This window comes from Coturnix japonica, chromosome 1, assembly GCF_001577835.2.
Source record: "Coturnix japonica isolate 7356 chromosome 1, Coturnix japonica 2.1, whole genome shotgun sequence".
Classification (NCBI taxonomy): Eukaryota; Metazoa; Chordata; class Aves; order Galliformes; family Phasianidae; genus Coturnix; species Coturnix japonica.
The window spans coordinates 58,736,190-58,749,664 of record NC_029516.1 but is presented as its reverse complement, the minus strand read 5'-3'; the positions used below and the strand labels follow the sequence as shown (position 1 = coordinate 58,749,664).

General features: G+C 35.1%; 1 protein-coding gene across 6 annotated transcripts in view; it reads right to left on the bottom strand.

Moving 5' to 3' along the window:
• Window positions 1-13,475, bottom strand: part of PIK3C2G (phosphatidylinositol-4-phosphate 3-kinase catalytic subunit type 2 gamma) — a 272,235-nt gene that overhangs the window by 73,112 nt on the left and 185,648 nt on the right. For 5 of the 6 annotated variants that reach the window (XM_015867894.1, XM_015867905.2, XM_032445932.1 and 2 more), the window contains exons 19-24: window positions 11,905-12,085; window positions 10,706-10,813; window positions 8,332-8,424; window positions 6,134-6,263; window positions 3,978-4,114; window positions 1,676-1,845 (exon numbers count right to left, since the gene is read on the bottom strand). In XM_015867894.1, the coding sequence (XP_015723380.1) occupies window positions 1,676-1,845; window positions 3,978-4,114; window positions 6,134-6,263; window positions 8,332-8,424; window positions 10,706-10,813; window positions 11,905-12,085 (819 nt within the window). The remainder of the gene's footprint in view (window positions 1-1,675; window positions 1,846-3,977; window positions 4,115-6,133; window positions 6,264-8,331; window positions 8,425-10,705; window positions 10,814-11,904; window positions 12,086-13,475) is intronic. The other variant, XM_032445931.1, reaches the window with a different exon arrangement.

Below are 13,475 nucleotides of genomic sequence, written 5' to 3'. Positions count from 1 at the left end.
GAATTTTATGGGAAATAGAAATGTCATATGCATGTTTCTGTGTTACATATAATATGTTACATTTCTTGAAGGTGCATTCAGCTCATGAGAATGAGTCATTAACCTCATACTTACTCAGCTGCATGCAGGTTTAGGGAAGACCCATGATGTTCACAACCTAAAGAAAGTATGAGTCTTTGTTTTGCTGAGGAATCATGAGGGAATTAAGTAGAGGTCCTAAAATGTCAATTATCATTTTATTTTATGGCATAAAAGTAATATACTGCATAGAGAAACAGGAAAAAAAAAAGGCTACTGTTTATGGATGTTACTACAATATAAGTCATATTTATAGTCTTATTTACACAGTGTATTAAGACTGAATTGTAAAACAATAAAATCAAAATCTACTTTTATTATTGCTATTACATAATTTATGCTTAAATTTGATTGCTGTGTATCTGCTTATACTTTGTTGGTCCTGACTTTCAGTCCCACTAAATAATTCCTTGCTCATGGGAAAATACTACTGAGGAAAATTTCTGATGTGCTCTAAAAGAAGACCTTGAGTGAGGGAGGCAACATTTAACTGAGTGTGCCCAAGTATCTTTTTTTTTTTATAGCTCTTTTCTGTATTATTATTTCTCTAGCAAGTAAGTAGAATTAAAAGAACATATCTTGAATTACTGATGATAATTCTGAGCACTGCAGCTAAATCTTTTGACTGTCTAGTTCGGGGAGTATTTATTAGCCTCATCAGCTTGCCTCATATCAATATTCCCACAGTAATTTCTGTCTCACACACAGAGGTAGTGTAAAATAGTCAAAGGCAAGCTTAAAAAAAAAAAGCAAGAAAACAAAGAAAACAAAAGAAAGATTAACTGAAACTATTGATTCAAGTACTAGTTCTGGAAACTATTAAGAAACATGGAGAAAAGTAATTCTCCGCATATATCTTGTCATTATTAAGTATCATTCATCCATTTCCTATTTAACAGTTTCTTCATGTACCGTACACACTAGAATGATCCAGCCTATTTTTTAAAAATATTATTTATTATTTTATTAATCTCCTATAGCATGTCCACAGCAGGAACTAGAATACATGATCACGCTCTTTTGTTTATACTTATCATCATATAGGCATCAGAGATAGATACAAAAAGAACAGTCACAGTCTTGTCTAAGTAAAACAAGATAATTGCAAAATAGAACCTGACCTTCAGAATCTTTGAAAGATGATGAAAAGATTGCAGTTTCACCTACAGAGGCATAATGCAATCACTTTTCATGTCTAATTGGAAAATTTGGGTTATTCTCTCAATATGGAAAAGGAGTTGTCAATTAGACACACATATGGTTTGGCATTCATTATAGAAACATTGCTAAAGAAACAATGGAAAACAGAATCTTTTTGACATAGGCCAGTCTACTATTCTGTTCACTACCCAAGTTAATCTAATTCAAATTTCTGATCAGACAAGGATTTAGGGCTTTTTGCTAATTTGTGTTTAAAACTGAAAGTGGAACTCCAACATTTCATTTTAACAACCTTTCCAGTCATACCTATATTTTTTGGATGTTTTGTGAAAAATTGAAAGAAAAAATTATGATCTTATTTGTACTTTTTTTTTAATGGGTACTCAGAACATCTTTTTACTGTCTGTTTATTATATGTATTACTGTACATACTAACCTTCTTATACTTCCAAATGTCTGTGCGTGACCTAAAAATCTTCCAAAATCAATATGAAACATGTGTCCAGCATTTGTCAACATTATGTTGTCATTGTGTCGGTCACAGACTCCTAGAATGAAGGTGACAACACACCAGCCAGCACAGGAATGAAAGAAATTCCTTATTGCCTAGTTAATTAAACAAAAACACTTATTAGAAACATAGAGACATTTTTTCTTCTTTTCCCTATGTATTTTTTTTTTTTTTTTTAAGGTATTTCTAGGATAGCTTAAAGAACAATTAATGCAGACCTTTCAAAGTTACACTGCAACAACGGTGTTATGCATGAAGTTTTTAACTAGTAGTTCATAGACTCTTGGAATTCTGTAGAAAACTTACAAGGTGAGAGGTACCTAAGAAGAGCAAGATAGATGTCAGGAAGATTAGATTTTCTGTGCAGTAGCCTGCGTCTGTTTTGTAAAAGAAATTGTTTAGAAGTGAGATGGAAATCTATTAATTTTACAAACTGTGCTGTAAACAAGTGGGTTATTTTACACAATTGTTCTGTACTTACATAGGTCTTTTCTCTCCACATTTCAACTGCATTAAATTACAATGAATCAAGTCCCACACTATCCCAGCCCAAATCATTCAACTCCATTTTACAGAAATGATCCAAAAAAACAAAGGCTATATCATTTTCTGCACATAGCATCTGCAAGTCCAAATAAACTATTAGATCAAACCAAGTGTCACATAGAGAAAACCAAAAGAATGATTAAACTGCAAACCAGTCTAACTTTCCTGTTTTATATAATCTACTCCACTGATGAGTGCTTTTACTTAGCAGAGATGTGTACTTTCCCAGTTATTCTACTCATTCAGATCTATCCTATCAATCATTACAGTACTACACTGTGCCCTCTTTTTTTGCCAAAAATGTGTCTACAACCAACACAGGTAAGAGCGCAAGCTGCTGATCTGCTTACCAGACACCCTTAGTAGGGATCTGTTTTCTATATCTACCCAATCACTTTCACAACATATGCATTCATCATCCTCTCTGTGAGGAGGAGAGTTGTTTCTGATTAAAATCATGATCACTTTCCTACCCCAAAGCCAAAGGAATATTTCTCATCTTTTTTTTTTTTTTTTTTTTTTTTTTTTTTTCTAAATCTAGAATATAACAGTTTAAGAACTCTAAATGCAATTCTTATTCAAAAGTCTTAATCTTTCATGGGCATCAATCACAATGCGATTCATTTACATAGCTTACTTGAGATCATCACATTTTTGGACAAAATGTACATGACGTGAGGTAAATCATTATTCAGGCAATCAGGATTTCCAAGTAGATTGAGGGTGACATCTGCAATGGCTGATATCATGGATGACAATGCTGTGGAAGACTTCAGGCCACAGCACGAGGCTCTGGTGTCTATACTTTATGTCTAACTGTACTACTTACCCACTTAGATGACCTTGGATAAAACACCTAAGCTTCCTGCAATTCTGTTCACTCAACCATAAAATGACGATATTAAAGCTTATTCTGCATAAGCTTTTTGAGCACCCTAAATACAGTAATGTATGAGTAAAAGATTACTAAGTAAAAGAGAAAGGTTAACTCACCAGCAAGTGTAAGGTGAATATAATAACGCTCAAAGACTCCCTATAAAATTCATTTAAAATGTTGGCTGCTAATCTACTGTTGGCATGAAGAAGGAATAAAAAGTAGTACCAGCAACACAAATAGTAAATACTTTTAAAATGGGCCTTAGAATATGCTCAGCAAAAAAGAATGAAGTTCCTTTTAAGAGGAAATCTCTGCTTTTGTAAATAAAACTGGTTTCTTGGTGCAGTCTAAATTCTTGGTTTACATGGGATCCCGCAGTGTGAAGTGAAAAGCTTGATCTTATGTATCTATCATACAACTAGGCAGTTTCTATAACACAGCCTTACAAAACCCACTGTGATTTTGCACTGTTTATATAAAATCAAGTATTTCAAGAGCTGAACCTAAAAAAAATATTTTGAAGCTCAAAATTTAATACTTCAGATTCTCTTCACTTTACTACTTCTATTTCTATTTCAAAACATCTCTATGATGTGTTTTTATAGGCAAAGCATTACAAAGCAGTTGATCCAGAGCAGTATCTCTGAAAAGAGAATGGCAATTTAAATCAATTCCCTGGCTTCTATGCCTGTTACTTGTTTGCCTCAAGTGTGAGTCATCTGTTTTTGCCACATACTGTCATTATGCTTTCTTGTTTCGCATGACATAGGATGAAATATATAATAAGGTTCATTATGATGTTACCTCTTGGTAACTGGATTCCAGACGATGGTGATGACGGAACCATTTTTTAATTGTGTTTTCTTTCAGTGGTCCTATAAGTCCGGATTCCCTGTGGATCTTGGCTAGTGTGGTAGCATCTGGCACCATCTGTACAAGTCCTAATCAGATACAAAAGGGGTCACATGAGAGATAAGCCTACAACTTGCCTTTAGAGACAATAAAATAAAGGACAGGCAGTGAAAAATGGCAGTTCCATGAAGAAATGAAATCACCAGTAACAATTTTGCATGCATAAGTGTTTCAAGGTACCAACAAGGCCAACAAGATTCAAAGTTGGTATAATATGTGTGCAAATAAAAATCTGTTAAAACAACAACAACAACAAAAATCAGATATTTACTATGGAATAGAAAGTTCTTTCATATGCATTTATTGACAAAAAAAAACTACAGACATTTTTTTCTCCAGTATATGATACTGATCACAGCTGGAGATAGTACACTACCAGATAGTGCAGAGATTATTCTGATCCAAGGTGACATACACTGGGTCTTAAAAATGCAAAAGAAGCCAAACATTTTGCAATGCTTCACTTGAATCTTATGTCCTTACTGCTTGTACTTAATTCATTCTTTGAAACAGAGCTGGTTTGCCAGCCTTCTGTTGCTGTTCCTGTATATGGTCCCCCGGCACCTCACTCTGCAATGCTGCATTACAGGAAGGACTTCTAATGAATTCAGCTGGTGACAGGCTTCTCTACAATGCCATACCTGGAAAGTGGTATTCTCAGAGTGCTTTATCTGCTTTACACTTATCTGTGTTTGCTTGAGTTTGAAGCGATTCCTGTGTTCCCATGACTACACAGTGATTATCTCCTATCCCCCTTGAGTAGAAATGTTGGTCCACTAAGCAAGACGTTAGCCCAGGACTTGGAGGATCTGACTAAACAAGTGTACATTTGAACATGTTATATGCAACCACAGACATGTCACTTGGTCCTTTTATACTTGATTATCAATCGTAAAACAGTTATATTTTCTATTATTCTTAAGGAAAGACACTGTGGAGAAAATCTGAGATGTTGAGAGGGTTTCTGCTACAGTGGTACTGAAAGGAAGAGAACATCAGACAAAATATTAGTTGCAGATGTTATCTACATCTTTCTTGGCAAAAATCAAATTAAGTGTTAGTGTATCAGAGAGACTACTATACTATGTTCAGAAGTAATATTCTTTGTATTATTTGCCTTTGAAGTGGAAGACTTCAGGCTTTGAATACAACTTCTACAAAGAAGGCAATAGTCTTTTTCAGTCCACCTTAACCACCTGCCATGTGTGCGAAGTTATCTGTACTCCCTCATAGTCCCTTCAGATCATTTATCCTCTCTCATTTTCAATTTGTAGCTCCCATTAAAAATGAGAATTTTTTTATTATTACTATTTTTTTGGGGGGGGCGGGGAAAGGACAATTTATTTGGAAGGTTGATTTTCTACAAAAGATAATCTGAATACATCAGTCTTCTGCTGTGAAAGGAATACTTTCAGTAAAACATTTAGAGAGTAAGTGAAAAATAGTAAGCTTTTTGCTGTCAGTAATTTTTTGAAGCAGGCAATTGGCATGCCTGCTACAGCACTACTGTAACAACCATAAAAGAGAGAAATAAAGCTTTCAGATGAGTCAGATCTGCCCTAAGCAGCATAAAATGCAAGAGTTATATTTCAAATTCAACATAGGAAAGCTGTCATCACTTGTCTACAGGTACCTTCTGTAGCCACAAGCTTCTAGGTTCATTTAAGCATCTTTGTGGGATCACACTGGATTAAAACTTTAGTAGCTACAGCAAATTTTCTTCAAGGCCCTCTTTTTGATATATGAAGTTACTTTTAAGAATACAGTGAAAGCTGATGGTGTTGAAGCTTTTGCAAACTTCTAGCCTAGGCTAATATAAAATCAAGTTAATTTGGCTGTACTTCTGGAAAGCAATGAACATTCAGGATTATACAGGCATATGATCTAAGGCCTGAATAAATGAAGTTCTGAACTTTTTTTTTTTTAAACAAGGAAAGATAAACAAGACACTCAGGAAAGTAAAAGTTGAGATGAGGATATTTCTGTACCATTGTTTACATGAGATATGAATAATGTGATCGGATTAATTTTTGTAAACTGAAACTGACCTTGGCCTTTTCCTGTAGATAAACATCTATAGATTATAATTTGCATATCCAGACCTTCTTGGAGCCATATGTTGTCCATCACTCGAATAATTTGCAGAACCAGCATATCCTGACGTAGATCATCACCTATCTGTTAAAACAGCACAAGAAATCCAAGTTTCTCCTTCAATTCCACACAGTTTCATAATTAATTTGGACTATTCCCTATGCAAAAATAGCTACACTTATTTTACAGTAATACCCTCTTGTTTTTCTTCAAATTTGCTAGTTCACTTTCTGCGTCAGAAATAGAACAGAATAGATGGCACAAGTAGGCAGCCATAGAAATGGTAGCAAATGCTCTCTGATTAACAGCCTCTCTGATTATTATTCTTATGCATTTATTAAGGTTTGAAAATTTAATCCAGAGCTAGGATCCTAATTTAGCTGCACTTTAAAGTCTACCTAATGCTAGATCCCTTTTCAAAAATGACAGCATTTGACCTAATGTTAAGCTTCACAACTTGGAGTTTGCAGCGGGCTGAGGGGAAATTTATAATCAATTTACATTTTGTCCAAGACATAATTCATATTCAGTTTCAAACAGTGGTGCCTGCTCTCCCCATGGAGTCTGCTAAACAACAATCTTAGTGAAATGGGGTTGTAATTGTAGCCACAAGAGGTAATGAAGAGATTATCTTCAACCATTGCTGGATAGCTGGATAAATTGCCTGTGAAAACAAAAGGCCTGCTTTTATTTCTATCTAATCCCTACCCCTAACCTCATCTAAAATACACGTGACTTTTGCTGATATTGTTAAATGTTTTCCTTTTTTGTTCTGTTCTTTACATAAACACATTCCAATCCACAGACATTTACAGTCACTAAATGAGTAATTGAGGAGACAATCCTTAAAAATAAAAAATCCAAATCTATCTTTCCTTCACTTCTAGATAATCTTGAGTCCAGTTAATTCTTCGCAGTACCTAGGACTGAGAAACATACTCTTTCCACTTACTTGCCCTCTTATCCTCATACATACAATTCCTAGAAAATTAAGCACAATATCAGTGCTTATTATTTCATGTATGCACTGTACATCACGAATAACACTTGAATGACAGTAAAAATAAACAATACCTTTGTACAAGGGGTTGCTGACAGGAAAAAGTTATGTCTGTTATAATGTTCATACAGCAGATAGAAAATTGGTGGTTCTTGAACATTACCAGGCAGGGGAAATTCTGCGTAGGTGGAACTAGCTCAAATATTTAAATGCCTTATGGCAAAGCATTTGCACAAGAAATTAGGAAGCACTGTATCTCACATAGATTCACAGGTGAAATAAGAAGCATTCTAAATATTCTCAAAACTAAACATTGCTAGCCTACTCTAGAATGCCTGGAGAATTTCTATTCCCGAGAATCACAATCTGTATTATTTATTTATCTATTTATATCAATTGTTATGCTTTGGGATTGGAACATGATATTGCCAGAAATCAAGGAATAATGTCTTTCTTTGGCAACACCAACTGCTTTGTTTGCGTCAGATATTTTATGACCTTCAGTGTTCTTTTAAAACCAGCACCCATTGTTATGGAAGGCATACACTTTTGAAAGAGAAACAGCTCTAGATTGCAAGTATTGTCTTTTTCTTATGGATGCAGCACTGTCCCAGCTACAAAGCTTTGAAGGTGTTAACTGCAAAATAAACTAGAGTACTGGTCAGTTCCTCCAACTAACTACTGAGACAGAGCCCCTCTGCAGTCCCCTCTGCCTCTCCTTCCTCAGCCCATTCCCCCACAGTTTCTGGTAGGGTTGGAATTAAACACTGCAGCGCTTTGATTTGTGAGAGGCATATGGATGTGGTTACAGCAGGCAGTCATACTGAGTGATCTTTTCTTAGGACATGACCTCTGACTTTGCATGGCTAATAAACCAGTTTTAGAAAATAAGCTTTATATTTGAGCCTGGTTTTCTCCACTAAGGAAAAAATGATGCAAGAAATAATTGGTTTCTCAATAAAAAAATTGTGTACTTCAGTGTATTTTCTCTGCATATTCCAATGAAAGTTCTAGTATCAAAAATAACTGTGAAAAGTGAAGAACACAGCCAAATCAAACATTTTCAGGCTCTACATTTAAAACGTAAATCAGGTGAAGTTAAAATCAGCCTTCTGCATACAAAAGGAAGTGAAGATTAGAGAAGTAACTTACCTTAAAAATAATATTGATATTTCCACTTGGAGCAGTTGCATTGATGAAGGAGATTTTTAATGGAAAAGCATTGGATGTAAAATATGAACACGACTTCAGGGAAAAAGAAAGCAAGACGACAGCAGTAACACATACACAAAACAACAGGTTAGAACAATAATGCCAAAAATGGTACCATCTTTCACACTGCTCAATATCTCAGATAACAAAAACAAAGAATTATTGATATTACTGGCTGTTTAATTGGATCAGAAAAATGAGAAACTCTTTTACCGCTGACAATTGTTCCACTCAGTAATCAGATTATATGAACAGATAATATTTTACATACAAATTCTTCTTCACTTTCACCAAGTTTTCTAATGCTAAACTTTGTCTGGGATTTAGTAAACAAATATACGTAAGATTTATCTAATGGGAAACTGCAAAGCAATGAAATATCTTCGGTCCTATTTTTTCTCCTGCAAAAGAATTACAGATGATATGGTCTTTATGGAAGCAAAGAACTTGTTAATCTCATTGGTCACCTCATGCTGACTAAGAATACAGAAAATTCTGAAAACCACAATTGATTTTATGTGGAATTTGTCTTAATTAAACATGAGAGTTTTTTGTTTAATGACCTCTTATGCTCTGTAGCTCCTTCCACCTGAAGATCTCAACAGGCTTCAAAAAGCATTAATGAGCCAAGCTTATCAAATCCTGTGTGAGTTAGGTTGGTATTATTATCATCATTATAAAAAGACAGGGGGGAGGGAGGGGGGGAAACCTAACAACACAACCAAAGACAATAGTAAATTAATGCCCTGGTTTCTAGAAATAATGAGCACCTCACACCAGATACTGCTGTGCTTACTTGGTGGAGTGTAATGGAGGCTAATTTTAACAAAACCACTACTAGTCACAGCTGTCTCACGCTTTTCATCTAAAAATCTCAAAGCACAAATTCAAATATTGTCTTAGCCACACCATTTCTCTGTAACATTCAGTAGCTATGATTGAAGAAGAAATCTTGACCCCCTATGGAATTTCGACAATTGAAATGTCTGAATAAGTACTTAAAAGGTTACTGCCATACAATGCATTAGTGATAGAGCTGTGAGCAGCGCTTGCTACTAGTAAAACTGATGGATAATTAACTACATTTGAGGGTATTATGAGCATTTAAAAAATGCTAGTTTGCGTGATTACTTTAACAAATAGATAAGTAAAAAAGCTGCAGATATTTATAGTATTATAAAAGCCTATAATGATATGAGAAAAGTGAAAAAAAAATCTCCTCAGACACTTGCATTTACACATTTTGTATCTCTCCAGACAAGCTGGTGCAGTATAAATATCATGATTGTATGGTGAAATACTTCCCTATTAGTCATTATTTCCAAAAAGCCTGAAAGTAGGGAGAAGCAGCAGGCTTCAAGGTTTTCCAACTTATATCATCCACAATTGGCCCAGACCTGCAGGGTGCTGGAAGACCTCTGTTCTGTGAGAGATCAAGGCTGAAAAGAATTGCTTGGAGAATCAGAGGTCAAAGACAATTGAAGGGATCAGCACCTCCCAGAATCAGGTTCGCTGTGGATAATGAGCCAGAGAACAAAAATAGAGCACAAACTGCTGTAATTAAACAGCTATAACCAATAATATATGTGGGTCTTTAGATCTGTTTTTCCTTGCTGCTGGATACCTTTTCCTTTTGTAGACTTGGAACAGCTTATTTCTGGCATAACATTGATTATGAAAACATTCTAAACAACGATCAACTGAGTCTTAGTACTGTGGTCAAAGTCAAGATAAGCAAAGCTAAACAGCATTAACTGTTTCCTTTATTTACAAATCACTTTTAATATGAGTTGTAGACATAGGTGAGTTACCATGAACACTCAATTTCAATATTTAATTCTCAGCCAGTGCTTAGTCTCATCTAAGAAAAAATAGAGTAGGTCTAGATCTTTAGCTGTTCCCATCTGTGACAGAGGAAAGTCTTGGATGGGAAAAAACTGCCATCAAGTGCTCCATGGATAGAATGGAAAACAAGAGTCATTTTCATGAGATCCAGCTGCCTTTGCCAAGCTCAACACCACAGCTGGAGAGCTGAACTAGGAGAAAACTGCTGAGAGTTTGAAATATGTGCTGCTGCTGCACGAGGTAAGACAGATAGGCAATACCTAGTTCCGCAGTCCCCTTCACCTCTGCCTTCAACAAAGGCCCCCAGTTTCAAGGAGATTAGTCTGGATGTCAGTTTACCAGATAACTTATGCTTAACACCAGTAGGATTATTTTCCAGCCAGTGTAGCCATTCAATCTCTCCTCCTCTTCATATTAAAATACAAACAAACAAACAAAAAAAGTAATTCATTGCATGAGCTAGACTTACATCTGCCTCTATGCCTTGTACAACAAGTGCAGGGTTCAGAGGAAGTCGGCAAACTTTTACCTCTTGGAAGAACTGCTGAAGTCTATTGAGTTCCATCTTTAACACCTCCTGCAACAAGCACATATTACAGCAAGATAAAAGAATATAATAGGAGTTCTTAAGTTGTTGTCTTGCTATATTTGAATCAAACAAATTTTGGAACAAATAGCATCCATTTAAGCATTTAACATTCAATGTGGTCAAACTGAGGTATGGTTATTTAAAAAAACAACAAAAAACAAACAAAAAAAAAACAACACCAAGCAACCTGTGATTTTACTCTATATTGATGTTCTTACTATCTATCTAGTGTCTCTCCCTGTTCATGCTGTCATGTAGGTTCATTTTTGACACCCTTCTTTAAGTGGCTGATTAGTCTCGCACCTCCTCTGCTGCATCTCATGTCTTTTTTGCCATTTGGGATAACTTTACAATTTGTTGCCTCAACACTGTGATCTCCGTCACCTAACAGTCAGTGTGTTATCTGCAAGGTTTGGAAGTTCCTCAGTACCACAGTAACTACAGTCTGGAGATTAATCTTAAAGAGATGAAATATGCAACAGTCATTTATAATGTATCACTACTATTTTTTTTCCTTTACGTGGATTCTTCTCTTTGTAAATATATATATTTATATTTATTTTTACTTCCACGTTTGCTTTGCTGCAACACAGAATTTTCTGAAAAATACTATGAAATCTTTGAATCCTTAACAAGGCAAAAAGAATTCATGGTAACTTTCATGACAACTAGCAATAGCAGGTATATTTTTATCTGTCTTTTTGGCTTGCTTCACAGAGATCTCAGCAAGAAATTGTTTTACACTTCAGGTAAGTAATGTAAGTTGTCTTGGAAAATTAACGTTTGAATTGGAAACATACCCACACAACATAAAAGCTGCACCCGCTGGAGATAACTATAAGCCAAGAATGCATCTCTGCAGTTATACCTGCAGTATTAATTATCGACTGCTATTTATGAGCTATGAAGTACTGGACATTTTGGTTGGCTTTGTTAAGGAATGAGAATGTTCAGCATGTTAATGACCACTCTCAGCAAAGTTTTCAAGGAACATGGCACCTCTACAGGAGACACATTTTGGAAAGATGTTTGGAGATGTTGAGAAGCTTAGATGGAAGGGGAAATATTTTTTAACAAACCTTTCTTTTTGTGTCACTGGCAGCTTTTACTTTTTCAGCAATATCTTCCAAAATTCTGTTAAGTTTCTCCTCCTTAGAAAATTCATTGCTCAAGGTTTTCCCAGCAGTGAACTGGAGAGCAGCCAGTAATTTCCGATACCAGGTTTTGAAATGAACTTCATTCTGTGCATTCTTCAACAGCCTGAAGATAGGAAGGGAAAAAAAAATCAGTGTATTTAAATCTGATTTTTATTTTATAACACTTCTAGAAGAAGCAACAAACGTACTGCAGACTAATCTGTACTTGGTGACTTTAGGCAACTTAGCAACATAGAAAGAAAAAAAAGTGTTTATTTTTTGGTAGTATTGAAGTCTTATTTATAACTAATGAGATTCCAAATGTGCTAAATCAATAGGAATATACCATTTCTTATTGTCATTCACAGTGCTGTGCCTATATTCCTATTTTTTTTTCCTAATAAATTGTATTTTTTTTTGGAGTTCAGCTTTAAAGGTATATCTCTGAATTTATTTTTTTCTCTTCTGCCAGTACATTCACCCAGTCAAACACATATATCAGGAAGGAGGTGCATTTAAAGACCATTTTAGTTCCAGAAGCCTTCACTAATCTAAGTTGAGGAGACATTAATGAAATTGGCACTATTGCTATAGAAAAAATGAGCCTGCTTTGTTCCTTTCTTTGCTCATTGGTGTTTGTCTTAAGCTATAATTCAGCTTTCAGTTCCACTGAAGTTTGTAAAAGTTTTGGAAGTAGAGTTATTCTCCACATAAAAGTGAGATGTAAAGTGAAACCCATGCATTTTTCACAGGCATACCGTGCGGTTTTCTCTAATTACAACTTCATTGGTGTTAGTAAAGTTGTGTGAGCTTTCTGTTTTTGTCATTAATTGAATGGATGACTGTCTCTCCTTGATGAGAGACAGAGTTTTTGTACAACTTTGATTTGTTTTTGTACGTGTAGACAGAATCATGAGCTAATTTATACAGCCACTAACATCCCAACTATTACCTGGGATTTCCCTATCACTGAAAGACTTATGGATTGCTATTTTGCTTTTTTGCCCTTAAGAACTGTCCCAGCAATTTCATTAAGAACATCCCAAACCTCAAATTCCTCATAAGTGCCTGGATCTTAATGCAGTTTTTCTTATTTCATGAGGTTACTCAAACCTAATAGATAATGCTACTTTTAACAGGACAGAAATTGGAAAAGTTGACTGTGTAAACACAGCACACCTCAATATTATCAAGCACTTCTATCTACAGGTAAAAAACTGTATTGACAGTAGACTCTGTCTCCTTCAAATCATATATAAGGCACTACAACATCGATACTATAGTGCATGCATTTTTTTAGTAATGAACTATTCCTTCACCTTTCATAAGGCAATCACTTTTTAGATCCTCTTTTCCTATAAAGTTCAATGAAGAAAAAGATCACACACTGGCTTCTGAAAAGCCTTTCTGGTTACACAAAAACTCTGAACATCTAAAGGTACATAAGTACTGAAAATCCTGAAAAAATGTGCAGTGTTGCTATCTGAAACATCTAAACATGAAAGGAGAGGAAC